The following is a 15,210-nucleotide window of genomic DNA, read 5'->3' on the forward strand; positions in this document are numbered from 1 at the left end:
AAAAAGAATCTCCCCCTCACTACTAACCACTCTTTTTTGGGTGGTTGAGGGGGGATCTGGGTTCTTGCTTACATCATGGAAATAAACACCAAATAGCCCCTGCTCATACATCTTTATCCCTTGGTAAATTGCAAGAGGATAATTTTTCTAGCAGGCTGTGCCCTCAGGCATGTCCCTAAGGGCAGTTAGAGTCAGCAACCCACCATTAGTTCAGAGCATTGTCTGGAGGGGGGGCAAGAGGCTGTTTAAGCAGTGAAAGAGGGCATTATCATGACTTTTGATGAGGCTGTCAACAGTTAATTTATTTATTTAAAGTGTTTGTAAAGCACAGCTATAACCAATCCTGGTATCTTGGTGTGAGGAGAGAAGAGGTCCCTACACTACAGCATATAGGCACACAAGGTAAGGAGAACCTGCTTAGGGAAAGAGCCAAGTCTTCAAGGCTTTCCTAAACTGCAGCAAGTCTGAGGACAATCAGAGGGTCAGAGGAAGTTTATTCCAATGTTGAGCTGCTCTGATAGAAAAGGCACATCCACTTAAGCTGGCTTTCTTGAACTTATTTATAAAAGCCAGGTGTGCAGAACTCGAGCAAAGGGATCTGCCGGGGGTATAACTTCTCAGTCTTTCCTGCAACTGTACCGGACCCTTGCCCTGGAGTGCTTTAAACATGATACACATTGCTTTAAAGATCATTCTCTGTTTAATTGAAAGCCAGTGCAAATCATTCAAGCCTTCAGAAGCGGATTATCTCAGAGGTTCGTTAAGCGCCAGTTTGGCTGCAGCTATCTGGACTCTAAGCCGTCTGCTCACCAGATAACCTGGGACTTTAAGCAGAAAGTGACTTGGCTTAGTTGGGAATTAGGGGCAGCAGTTTCCTCAGACCCAGCAACAGCACAAATCAAGTGCCAGCGACTTTCGTAACATGCTTTTACAGGGATAGCTTGAGTCAAATAATACCCCAAGATTCCAGACAGTGTCTACCGGTTGAATTTCTTCAACTGAGGTGGGAGGCCAAAAGTTAGGAGGGAGCATCATAGGGATCCTGTTTGCTGGGCTGCACAGAAATTCAATTTTGTCCCATTTGAGCTGAAGGGAATTGATCCTCCTCCATATGGTAAGACTGTCGACTGACCACAATCCGCCCTCATCCTGAGCTCATCCAGGGCCACTAGGAGCACAGACATGGAGGAGGCTTCCAGAAACTGGGATAGACAGCGACTCACACAATGCTCCACTAGTTTCACAGGAAAAGGCAAGAGTGAAATAGGCCTCTAATTGCTCAAAACTGATGGATCTACCAAGGGTTTTTTTTGTCAGAAAGTGGGTGACATTTTCCACATAAGTGGACCCTCACCCTTCAGTAAAAACTGAGGCACAGTTGTCATACCAGAGGAAAGAGTTAATCTCCAAACTCCTTCTACAGTTTGGATGGAAGGTGCTCCAGAGGTGAGCCCGAAGATGTAGATGGGTCAATAGATCCAAAACATTCCTCCTAGAAAGGCTCAAAGCTCTCTAGCTTACTTTCATTGTGCCCAGGCCAGTCAGCTCTGAACTGTGTTATACTGTCTCTAGACAGAGAAACTTATGAATTATTATGTCAAACCTTGACTCCATCTGAAATCCCTAAATTGTTCACAGAGATTGAACCATGTGACGCTAAGTGCAAGGAGGGGTCAATCTCTTCCACTATCTTGGCAATTTTCTGTTAAAAAAAGTCTGCCAGGTGATCACAACGTTTTTGGGATGGTCTAATAACCTGCTTTGCACAATCCAGATGTGATAATTCCCGAAGGATATCAAACACTTTACTGGCACATTCGTGGCAACTATGATGGTTTTTGCAAAATATTCAGCCTTTGTTTTATTGATCTCTCTTTTATATATTTCTGTAACAGGGCTTTGAAATGCTGTTTATCAGCTTCGCAGTATCTACTGCGCCATTTTCTTTCCAACTTCCTGCAAGCATTCTTAAGATTTTTTAAAGACTCATTGTACCAGGGGGCGGATGGTCCATGGCGAGATCTTAATTTAGTTATTCGGAATAATTAGGAAAGATTTGCAAAGCCCCTGCTCAAAAGCCCCATAATAAGCATCCACCGATAGCAAAGGATCAAAGATGTTAGACCGATTAAACAAAGTCCCTGAGCAAGGCTTAGGTAATTTATGCTATCCCCTTCCAATTCTTGTTGAGTTATCTGTCTGCCTAGGAGAGCAGTAATCTCTCATATATACATAAAATGAGATCAGTGCATGATCTGACCAATATAAAGGCGAGACATCTTTAACAAAGATCAACCCATCAGGGGAGAAAATAAGATCAAGAGTGTGTCCTGCATGGTGAGTAGGGCCTTGTACCATCTGCTGGAGGCCTATAACCTCACAGGAATTCCCCTTATCCCTAAAGATAATCCCGACTCCTCCTCCCTTCCGACCAATTTGTGGTTTATGGAGGATTTTAAATGCTATAGGGCAAACCATGCTCTGCAGCTGAATTCGGAGGGATCCAGGTTTCGGTGATAAACCTCAGTTCCCAATTACCCATTTCTAATAGTAAATTGACTTCCGTGGTGTGTTTTAATAATGACCTATCATTAACTAAGCCGCTTTTTAAAAATGGTATGTACTTTAAATTTCTGATACAAACATATACTTTCAACTCTAACGTACAACGACAGCATGGCTGGCGCTGGGTCGGTTGTTCCGTGGACGGGCGAAGACGGTTTGCCTTTGGCACACCGCACGTTTTAAACAGCATGCTGTTTAAATAGTCTTTCCAAAAAAGACTAGACCAGGACCCAAAATGGTGGTGGGCCCAGGTCCACTCTTACAGGCAGGACAGGAAATATGTAAAAACACACTAACACTCCTCAGGATAAAGGTTTAGGATAAAACAAAGCCCACTTCATTATGCAGTTCAGTTTCAGAAGCAATGAAGCAAGTTGGGAGGCAGTTACAAAAAATTTACTCTTCATTATCCCGTGGACCCCTCAGTCAGACAGAAACAGCCACACGTGCCACAAGAATGGCCTTTCAGTGCAAAATATGCCCAAATATTTCAAAACCAAGATGATAACAGTGACACCTACAAACAATTAATAAGCTCAAAGGAGTCTTTATATCTAGTGCTGTACTTCCAAGACACTTATTTTTTAACCAGGAGGAATAACAATCCAGTGCAAACATAACAGTGGTAATTGATTGCAGGTATGACAATCAGGGTAAAGATTCCTAAGACTACTAATGACTATATCTCTGACAACTCGGAGGAGGGACACTAAAGATCCAGGGATTTGCAAATCAAGACAGGACATATGGCAAGCTATGTAAGAAAACCACTTGACAATAACAGTTGGAAGTACAGCCCAAGATCTACAGTGGATGAAAAAGTTTATTAGACACCCGAGATGGACCAAAAAATGCTGATATTTACTGGTAATTTTGCTGAAGATCCTAACAAGAGAAAAATAGAGGCCTAATCAAGTCAATTATTTAACATCAGTGACTCATATTTTTTAACCCACAAAAGCCACAAAAGAAATAAGCACCCAGGTGGTTCCCATGATCCACTCAGGCTAAGAACTGAGGGCAATTTGCATTTTAGGCAATATAAGTTGTGAAAACACCTACTAATGATGTAGCTCAGTTCTTTAAAGGGATAACCCTATATAATCAGAGCTGGCTAACAAAGATTCGGACCAGTTGCTCAAAGATGGTTTTTGAGGATTCATTTATGAAGGGCATGGGCCCATTTGTATATCGCCTCAAATGTGATTCAGAAATCCACATGAAAAGTTTTCTGCCAGGACAAGACAAGAACCAACAAGCAGGAAAAGAACACAGCTAGTAAAGCTCAACAAGAGAATAAATAGTTTAAAATCAAAACTGAATAAAGCCCTCAGAGCACAATGTGGGAACAAACATAACAACCCGTTCGCAAAAAGTCAACTGTTTAAGAACTACTTGTAGGAAATTGATATAAGCCAGTGAAAAGGAGGAAGAAGCTAACAGATTGGTGCAATCTAATGAGATAATCAAATCAAAGGGACAAATAACATTTTAGTTATGGATAAATTACATGGCAACATTTAAATCTCTTTCAAAAGTACCTAATCTCTCTCCAGCTCATTCCATATCATAATCTTATATAAATATCCTTCAACAAAGAGCTTTACACTCGTAACAGCTCTAGTCAGGAAAAGGATAACACACTGGAAACAGCAACAGGTCAAGTGGAAGAGGTGATCAGCGCTATGCACACAAGTGGGGGCCTTTAGCCAAATGAAATTTCCCCGCAGCAATATTTAAATGGACACCCAAAAATGGGAGGAGGTTACATCTCCAATCTATCAATCTTATATCTTATGTGTCAATCCTGGACACTTGAAGGACATCACTCTTAGTACCCACCTATAAGAAAATGGACTGCACATGCCGGGAGGATTTCAGATTGATAGCCCCCTTTGACATAGAGGGAAAATGCTATGCAAGCATTCTACACAAGGAACTGGAAAAAAGGGTAGATGAAAAAAACTGGTCCCATCCTTCCAAACAGAATTTCAAAAGGCCTGTCACATAGAAGACAACCTGCTCTGCCTCACACGTGATAGGGGATGCAAGGCGATAAAAAATAAAATCACTGTACACAGGATACTTAGACTTTGCAACAGCATCTGATAGAGTATGAAGAGGCAAACTGTGGGCCAAATTTCACAAATGGTGTATTCAATCTCTCCTACTAAAAGCCATTATAACACTGTATTTGGGTAAAATAAAGGTGAGTACCGGCTGGTCCACATCTCAAAATCAATACCAGGCCCCAAGGGCCTAAAGCAAGGTTGCACATTTGCTCCCTTTCTATTCAACTTATTTCTCGCCGACATCAAGAAATATCTGGAAGAAGGAAGGGCATTTACAAAAAAAGATAGCAGGCATTAGAATACAGCACTGTCTTTCTTAATCAGACCAAGTTTGGGTTACAGTGACCTTGGAGTATTTTGCCAAGTACTGTGAAGCCAAAAACCTATTGACTAACGTTGTGAAGATGAAAGTCATGATCACCAGACGAAAGTTTATGAAAAGAGGAGAATGGTACATCCAAGAGAGCAGGTTCGCGAAGGTGGCCTCTTACAAGTTTTTGAGGGCTTAGCTGGATAGCCGGGGCCAAACAACAGCGCACGGACATGTTCAGCAGGTATCAGCCAACTCACTGACTTGGGCCTTTTTGCAAGCTACAAAGGTTGATTGTGAATCCTGACCTAAAAGCTCTATTAAAGATTATGGATAGCAAATTACTACCCACTATAGCATATGGAGTGCTACTTTTCAGAGGCAGACTGGCTAGCTAGAGCCCAAGTAACGTGCTATAGAAAATGTTTTAGCATACCGCTGTGTATAGCTCATTCCTAAAATCGCCTAGAATTTAATTTAATTTGACCTCCCAGCAGCTGCCCTCGAAGGCAAAATTCTTGGCCTATTGCCAGAAATCAAATCAAGTGCAGCCTGACACTTTAAAACACATCTTATGGACAGTGATAAACTGGGCACATTCTTACTGGAAGCTGTACTTGAACATCTCTCTGGCTGACCTGGAAGCACAGGAATATGGATGACTGACTTATCTGCCAACCAGATATCAAAGCAAGCAAAATTAATATCCACGGACGACAATATGAAGTCCCTGAAGGGGAAGGCCTATGGCAGCTGGGCACAGAACTTTTACGAGCCGGGGGCACTCCAAATCTATCTTATCAATCGTTGGTCAAGAATAAGAAAAGCCAGCTGATGAAATTAAGATACTACCAAAATCATTCTGCATGGCAGAAAAGAGAGCAATGGTGATAGTCAATACAGGAGGTGTGCCATTGGGGAAGAATTACTAGTCCATATAGTATGCATCCGTAAATCACTACTACCCAACAGATGTTTCTGGATGTTAGCCATGTTACGATCATTAAATATCCAGACATTCAACAAATCTTTGCAATGGTGACTGGAAGGGGAATCGACTCAGTTATCACCACGCTTTCTGAAATTCCTCAAAGTTGCAACCGTAACCCTGCAAGCAGCAGGGGTGCACTAGTCATGCTTGATCGTCCCTAAAGGCAACTGATGAAGGGAATGCCGTAGGAATGGCCTCCACTGGGTATTCTGAAGTAGCTCAGCAAGGTCCTAATGGCGAATACAGCACTTTAGACCTGCCGCTCAAGTCACTTTAAACGTACTTTATGATGGAGTCTTCAAACAGCATGACATCGATGAGGCATGGTCAACTATTAACTCCAAAGCACTATTTTAGTTACAGTTGGACCCTGCCCCCAATAACTCTAGAATGCTTCAAACGCTGGCTACAGGACTTTCAACAGGTTCCACGGGGCACTTTAAAGCTATAGCGACAAGCACTCTGTTCTAGTACTTCAAACCTGTTGCAGGAGGCACTTTAAAGCTATCATGAAGAGGGATTTAATTTTGTATAAAGCCAATTTTAACAGTGGGACCACAACATCTTCTATGCTGGTGTATACTAGTAATTGAGGATGTTCATCAGTCTAGCAGATATATATACTTACAATCACTATCAGAGGTCATCGGTGTGTTTTATTATGCCTACAGGCATCTATAGCTTCAAATGCCAATCAAGAACAATAGACCAATATTTAGGTTGAATGATTATTTGTTTAATTTATATTTTGCTTACATGTCTGCACTATTGTAATGGTTTTAAATAATTGTACAATAAAATCTGATTCTGAAAAGTAAAGGAAATTGTTACAGAATTGCTTTCACTTAAAGTCAGATGCACAGATCCTACAAATAGTACAGGGAATCAGGATAGATTTTACAAGACCACTGTACAGCCATTACGACTAAGACCTATACACTTTACGCTGGAAGAGTAGAATTTGGTCTCAAACTAAATTTTCAACTTGGAAGCAAAATGTGCAATAGGGTGGTCATCTCTCCTCAATCTAAGCAACTCATTTGTTATCCACAAGAATGACAACAGGCTAAAGTCCATATTGAACTTGCCAGAGTCCAATACCTGCTTAATATACAGACATTTCAAGATAGAGGGATCCATCTCCTTCAAAACCTACTTCGAGAATGTGGGCAAATTGCAAGACTGCATCTCTAGGATGCCTAATTAATGTTGCTGTTTTTCAAACCATCACAGACATCTACGTGGTGGGTGCTGGGACAGAAAAACCCTCTGGGTGCTGGGACAGAAAACTCCTCCGCATGGTAATGAACATGCAACTCTGCTCTGAGTGATCCAAGTGTACAGATATCTGGATCCCTAATGCTGATCTTTGTGGGTATAGGCACATGTATAATTCGTGTGCGCCATGAAATAGGCCTGTCTCACAGAATGCGGTCTTGTTGGACCAGGAGGGGAGCCCAAAGGAGTTAGGCACCATGAGCGTGGTAGTGGCAGCATACTGTGTAGTGGCCAGAAGAAGTGAACAGGTACTCTTTAACCTGTGTCACTGGAGTGAGGCCTACAGGCTCACTCATTCAAGTTCCACTGTTGTGTGATTAACTCAGATCTTGGCCTATATTGGGTTGTTGTGAAGTGCTGCGTAGCGCAAGGGTGAGGTATCAGTGCAGGGTGTATGTGTGCCTTGGAAGGCTACACTACATGGATAATGCAGTACTGGGCACTGGGTACAAGGTTAATGCATGTGCTGGATGTATGTGCGCCTGCGAGTGGTACAATACATGAAGGGTATAGTGCTGTACAGTGCATGCATGATAAGTGTATGTGCTGAGTGTATGTGTGCCTATGAGTGGTACACTACATGAAGGGTACAGTACTGTGCAGTGCCTGTATACTAAATACATGAACTCTGTGTATGTTTGCCTGTGAATGCTACAATACATGTCAGACTATGGATTCAATTTTGGGGATCCAGGCCTTCATTGTGAAACATGAGGAGGTAGAGAAGCTCTGCAAGACTTCTGCCTGTGACCAAGACTAGGATCAAAGGCCTGATAGTCTTCCTGCTTGGTGAGGGGACATTACCTAAGCAATCCAAGACAGCCTACTTCAGAGCCTTAAGCACAGCTCCCGTCTACTTGCCAAGACCAGTATGCCTTATGAGGAAGAGGAGAGCATTGGAGTGAGTGCGGTCCAGTGGGTAATCCTGTCCAATGGATTCCCTTAGCAAGGAGTGAAGAACGGCTACTGCTCCTAGCGGGTCATAACACATGTGCAGGACGAAGTTGGCAAACCTCGTATGACAGGGGAGGGCCACCTTGTAGTGAGCCATGGATTTCGCAGTGCTAATCAATCTGGAACCCGTGTGCAGTGAGGATTCGCAACCCTGTATGCAGAGAGGGGCTGCCACAGAAAAACTGCCATGTGGAGTGCGCCATGGGCCTTCCGCAGTGAATAGCCGGCAACCCCGTATGCCTAGCAAGAAGTGCAACCTGACTGGGAGCCTCAGTGGAGGAGTGAGGCTGTTGTGGGATTCCCCCACACACCTACATCGGGACACGGGACCAGCATTAGGAACTTCGCATCATTTTCGACTGAAAGACTTACCCTGCCAGGAGGACCCATGAAGAACTTCCAGTCACTGTGGATGCACGACTACGTGTGAGGAACTAAGCCTGTCTGGGCCAAGTGCAGTGAACTCACCTGAACCAGCCGCTGCTGCTCCGGCACCCACTGAGGGGACACACTCAGGGACTCTGGACACTCCAATCCTACAGGTACAGTTAACAGGGAATTCAGGCCAAGTCAGCCCTGCGCCAACTTGCTTGCTAGACAGCACTTCAGCACTGGAACACTTTACATTAGAGCCGAAATGGATTCTTAAGACTTAGAATATTAATGGGGTTTATTCTGGACGATGGCTGAAGTGAATATGGTTCCACCATTGCTACAGTGAGGAGAGAATGGGACAAACAGAACTGCCTACGAAATACTAGAGCACCCACCTCAGGAGTAATGTGTTGTTTGTGAATGCTGCATTGTCCTTCGTGTGAGTAGCAGTAAAAATAAATACTTTTTTATCATAAAAGATAGTATTTGGCTGGACAATAATTTATTGCTGCTACTGCATGTGTTTTGAGCCCGTGACCACCCACCTGTATCCCCCAGAGGGAGACTTAGACTGCTCAGACCACATCATTCATGAAAGTCAAGTGCTGAAGGGGTAGTTGGCTCAGTTGTTCAAGATCCACAGAAGGTCAGGCCCCAGGACATCAGGTGTGAAATGCCTCAATCACCATGGTTGGGCCCAGTAGCTCTTGCTATCCCTGTGGCCCTGTGAAAGGAGTTCTAACAGCAAGTCAGATTTGGCAGTTTATCACTCTTCGATTCTGCCTACAGTCCAAAGTAAGGTCTCAAGAGGTGTGAATAGTAGTTTATCTGGAATATTTAGAAAATCAAACAATCCAATGTCACATTTTCCTCAACTCACCTGCTAAAGGATCACTTTCATACTTGTCCCAGAAATCTTCAAACTCCTTGCGTACTTCTTCATTGATGATGACCCCAGTGGGCTGTTGGTTATTTACAGCAATGAAGTTGGCTTTGAGGACAATCTCCAAATCGCAGCGCTTGTCAGGGCAAAAGGGTTTCCACCTGTGCATCACCACTCCATATACAGTCAAGTCATCGCCTGATGAAACAAAACCGCTGATAAAGACCCAAAAACTGATAAGCATGTTTTCCTAGTGAATGTAGAGTAAATTTCACTAAAACACTCAACACCACAATGCAATCCCGCCCCTTGCACTTGGTATTCACAACTGTTAACAGTAATTCTGGATTTGTTTCCTCATCAGGGACTCCAAGTTGTTGTACAATTAATAACAAAAATTATCTCATCATTTAGCAGGTTGCAAAACTATTAGGCAGTCAACCAAAAAAAGGGAAAGTATGGTCTACACCCAAATAAATAAATGAAGGTTTTTATTAGCTATTAGAGGTCAGTTGTGAGCGTACTATTTCATTTAACGGAGGACCCTGGGGGAGTAAAAGGCAAGTGTATAGGACAAATCTGACGTAGTTGGGAAAAATGCTTGAGGCTACAGTCCTCAGACAATTTAATGGGAATAGATAAATAAACTGACACATACAGTCTCTGCACCTCCCTCTTGGCTATGAATATCACTGAAAAATGGACAGCAGGTACTTTAAATTCCCAGGCCAGTTAGGACACATGCTAGAAAACTCAGCTTAAGTGATTGTAATGATCTGGGATGGATGGTCACATTCTTTGGTGATGTCCCAGATAGTATACAGTCTTTGTGCCACATTTTGTTTTACCCAACAGACATTTCGCCATCTGCACTGCAGTGCCTAATTAAACATGGCTGAAGATGGAGGTGACAAAATGTTTGTGGGCGGGGTAGAGAGGGCAACAGGGTTGCAGAAGGTGAAATGTATGCAAATCGTCCAAGAGCAACTAAAATAACAGAGCGGAAAGATCTAGAATCCTATGTCCCATTCCACTATGGTCATATGTCACAACCACAGAGAAAGCAGCCCTTTAAATTGTATTCTGCTCCCGCTCTCAAAATCTTAATCTCAATGTTTCCAATCTATGATTCATTTTCCAAGCCCTTGCACTTATGTGCAAGCATTGTTGCTTGTTCATCAAAAGCACGAAGAGGTTAAACATTATCCAATACGGGCAACATATTATGCTCCGTTAACACTAGAAATACTACAAGAGTAGGCTTGGAAAATGCAGACTTATCATACTGGCCACATGCATTTTAAAAAGATTAAACCTTCATCACAACTAAGGGCACATATTAAGACATTCTTGGTGGAGGAAATCCAGTCAGAGCCAGATTGCATAATTTGGGATATTCTAAAGACTACCATCAGGGTCTTTCTAACTCAATACAATTCAAGACAACATAAGCTAAAAAATGCCCAGGTAACCAAGTTAAATTAGCTGCACTGGAGGAACAACATGCTCTGAGTATATTAGCTCAGTACTCAACACATAATATAATTTGGGTCACACTGACACATATCAGATCATAAATTAAAACATTTTTTACTGACAAAGCCAGTCAACAACTAACGAGATCTAAATACTACTAGTAAGAGAAGAGTGATAAAGCTGGGGGTTTTCGAGGTATTCAGGCCAGTGATGATGTAGCAAATCAATAGATTACCAAAATCAAGACGCAAAACGCAATTTACATTCAACTACCAGGATAATAACAGATTTTTCGAAATACTATGCCATCCTATTTAATTCACAGATTGATGGGCAAATAAATGAACAATTATTACAACAGTATTTAGACCAAATCTCTATGCCACTGCTTTAATGCACACCAAATGAATAACTACAGGCAACAATTACATTGGAAGAATTTTAAGAGGTCATTACGTCAGCTTTATTGGGCATGACAGGAGGTAATGATGCTTTGCCGAGTGAGATTTATTGAATACTGGTACATGAAAAAGCTCCATATTTCTTTCAATTAATTAATTGGAACTGTATGGGAGCTCTATCACCAGAAGCCTTGAATTTAGCTTGAATGATTATGTTTCTCAAAAAGGATAAATCCCATCTCTGCTCTTGCCGGCCCATTTCATTGCTATGTACAGATTGTAAGATATTCACACCTTTAATAGCCAAGAGGATCAATGCAGGCATTAATTATTTAGTTACCCTATGGCAACATGGATCTATTCTGGGTAGGGATACCTCTGAATATGCAAACACAGATAGACTGGGCAGAAGCCACCAACCAATCCCTTCATTTCATTGCATTACATACAGAAAAGGCATTTGACTGTGTCTAAAGGCCTTTTCTTTGGTTAAGATTAAAAGATATACATTTTCCCCTGCCTTTATCACATGGATCCAACAGGCATCCTGAGAGTCAAAGGGAGTCAATAAATCAACATCTGCATCATTCTGTAAAATAGAGGGCCCAGGAAGGGATGTTGACTGTCACCAGCCCTATATGCTGTGTACATGGAGCCCTTTTTAGGCAAACTAATTAATTCCTACAATGTAACAACCATCAGCCTCAGAGCGCACATCATTGATTTTGTGGCCTGTGCTGAAAATGTGTTAGTGGCCACCCAAATCCCAGCACCTCCTTCCCCACAAGAATATCACTAGCTACATCATTTGGAGAACTTTTGGATATAAACGCTAACGCATAAAAACGCAGATACTTCATGTCAGACATTCCACTCAACAGATCCAACAGACCAAATACATAGTTACTAAAATGAAATACTTAAGGGTGTTGCTAAAATCTATGTATGACAATATTAGGCCAACAAATAATGCTCCTCAGGTAAAAGAAACAACGAAATTGCTTAATAAAGGGGAGTACCTCCCTTTACCATCAATAGGCTGGATCATTCTTATTAAAAGGGTCCAATTAAAACAATAATTTAAAATTTTCAATAATTGCCAATGAATCTCTCTAAAACATTCTTCTCACAGATGGAAGCATGCATCTCTGCTTTCATTTGGGGGACATAAAAGGCCCAGAAGAGCACACAGACTACTCCAACTCCATTAAAGTTGGGTTCTCCCCAATAGTCTTTTTTATTACTAAGTGGCATTAGCCAAGAACATGTACAAATTAATATATATTTCAAACACATTTTTACTTAGCAACGTCTATTTTTCCAAACGTCCTCCATTTTAAAATTCCATTTTATTAGCGCCACGCAACATCCTGCGCGTGTGAAGTTCAAGGTTACATGGAAAGATATATATCTGTATGACAAGGCATTTGCAGACACTATAAAATTCCAATAGTACCTGGCTACCAACCCATATGGAATAGTCACTTACTAGCAAATGCCTAGCCACACCTGTTGCAAAATAAAAACACTACCTCAACTTATTTTATTTTAATATCACAACTTCTACAAATCAATCAAAACCCGGGTGACGACCACATACATATGTAATACTATTTTTGAAAGGATTTGCTGGTACAGAATTTCATGTGTAATTAGATTTAAAGTTTGCTTTCACACCCATGTTTTTTTAGATTAGGATGCACTGCTCAACTTAAGTCAAATCCTACATTTTTTGAACTGTGCCACTAATATGAAAAAATAGCTCCACACTGTAAAGGTTTGACTAGACCAGACATACAGATATGGACATTAGAGATGATGGACACTCAGGTCTTTGAAAAACAAATGAAAAAAGGAAAGAAATGTGCTATGTTTACCCTTCTATTATTCGCTACAGGACTCTATAATGTATTACCTACATATGCCTACATAGTCGTGTTTTAGTATTGAGTATAATGAATATGTATTTTCAAAAGAATTATATCTTGTTTTTGGCCAAATGCAAAGAAAAAAAACCATACAGAGGGGATTTAATCACTGTTGCTGTATTAAGTAAATGTTTATTACACATCCAAAGGTTCTTCTGCCCAAAAACCATGATATCTTGCTTTGTTTCTATAATGTTTTACACTAACTCCTTTTTCACGTTTGTGGTTGTCATTTTCATGATGTTCCATTTTATTGAAGACAAACACTTTTTTATGTTTTCTTCAGTCATATGGCTGCCTCTCCCAAGAGTTATTTGTCACAAGAAGACCTCTCCAGGTCTGCGAAGTCCAGCATTGGACAGGGAGGTCCTGGACCATGCCATATTTTCAGGATAATCACTGACTAAGGAAATAATCTGCATTATGATTCACTGTATGTAAATGGACCTTTCTAGACATCCTGAAAATCTGGGATGGATCAGACCCGCCACAACCTGCAATGGAAACAGCTAGCATAGAAGTGTTGCCACTTTGCTACCAATAAGGCAAATCGTTGATGGAAATCTTTTACATTCTAGCTCTTGGCCTTCCATGTTCTGTGAATTTTCTTGCTGCTCTTCTCATTGGAGTTATCTTTGTGTTCCTATATGTGCCATCTTCTTAGAACAGAAAGTGACTTGAACATATTGACACTAGTTGGGTATTCTCAACTCCTTGTTGCTATATGTGCACATGGCTAGGTTTCCTAGCACATTGATCTCAAAGTAGTGACATCAGGATGGCTTAGGGACTTGAAAGCTCTCCAGTGACACATGAAGTGATCTGGAAATCACAAATTCCTAGCAAGGCTGACTCAGCCTTGCAATCCTTCTGAAGCGGCTAAATGGAGTATCAATAAATGGCCAATGGTAATACCTGCTATTTACAGTGCTTAAACACAGCGTTCTACACTACCAATCTTTATATCAACAATAATCTATACAAGTCAGCCACAAGACATTTATCTTTATTTATGGACTAAAATACAACAGATATTGACATTTTAACGAACATAACATTCCAATTGCCAGTACTTATCTATTTCGGATAACTAGGGTTCATTATGCTCACCAGACTTGCAACTGTCCACCAAATCATCTTCCAGAACAACGATCATGGAGCGGGGAATGCACCCAACTGAGAGACGCTGAACCTAGCACAACAAAAGAAAAGTGCATTAAGAGAGAAATCCACCAACTGTGAACAACTATGGTCATAAAGAAATAAAAAGACATAATCGGCAGGGTAGCCCCTAGTTATTCATCATCTGATCTAGAAAATACCACTTTTTTCTCTTAATATTACACCACTGGCTAGGCTTTCATGTATTCACAAAACATAAATATTTTCCTGTGCTGTACCTGGGCTAAATTCCATTCTTACATGATGAATAAAGGGTGAGACTTGACAACTCTAGACTCCAGTATCGTACCTAATCCTTGAAGAATGCAGATGTACTTCAAGACTTATGTTCCAATAATCTATAAACAGAGTGATTCTGAAGATTTTTTGCAAAGGACCTTACTTTCCTGTTCTGATAGCTGTACTTTAGCCACCCTCAAATGTGTCCATAACAACTGACTGCAAAAGTACCAAAAATACTTTATCAATAATGTACTCCTCTATGCATCTACGTCATTACTCACTATGAAAATAACGTGATTCCCAGAAGTTGCATCCTTTGGTCTTTCAAATACCAATGATAAGAGGGAACATCCATGTATCCGTCTATGAAAAATGCCACAGTCAATCAAAGATCTTAGTCGAGATGGAACTTCATTTCAAGCTTCAGCTATCTAGATCAAACCTTTGCTCCGGTTTTTCTGGACCATGAGCTCCAAATCTCCAACTTAACTGGGATCACTATGGGTACTTTGACCAACCCCCTTTTTTTTTTTAACATAGCACTTTTATGCACTATTAAACACTATCATTGCA

At 41.2% G+C, this 15,210-nt stretch overlaps 1 protein-coding gene across 4 annotated transcripts in view; it reads right to left on the reverse strand.

Moving 5' to 3' along the window:
- Nucleotides 1-15,210, reverse strand: part of MCM9 (minichromosome maintenance 9 homologous recombination repair factor) — a 287,879-nt gene that overhangs the window by 209,206 nt on the left and 63,463 nt on the right. For all 4 annotated transcript variants that reach the window (XM_069235378.1, XM_069235380.1, XM_069235381.1 and 1 more), the window contains exons 4-5: nucleotides 14,344-14,425; nucleotides 9,426-9,626 (exon numbers count right to left, since the gene is read on the reverse strand). In XM_069235378.1, coding sequence (XP_069091479.1) covers nucleotides 9,426-9,626; nucleotides 14,344-14,425 — 283 coding nt within the window. The remainder of the gene's footprint in view (nucleotides 1-9,425; nucleotides 9,627-14,343; nucleotides 14,426-15,210) is intronic.

Source organism: Pleurodeles waltl, chromosome 5, assembly GCF_031143425.1.
Source record: "Pleurodeles waltl isolate 20211129_DDA chromosome 5, aPleWal1.hap1.20221129, whole genome shotgun sequence".
NCBI lineage: Eukaryota > Metazoa > Chordata > Amphibia > Caudata > Salamandridae > Pleurodeles > Pleurodeles waltl.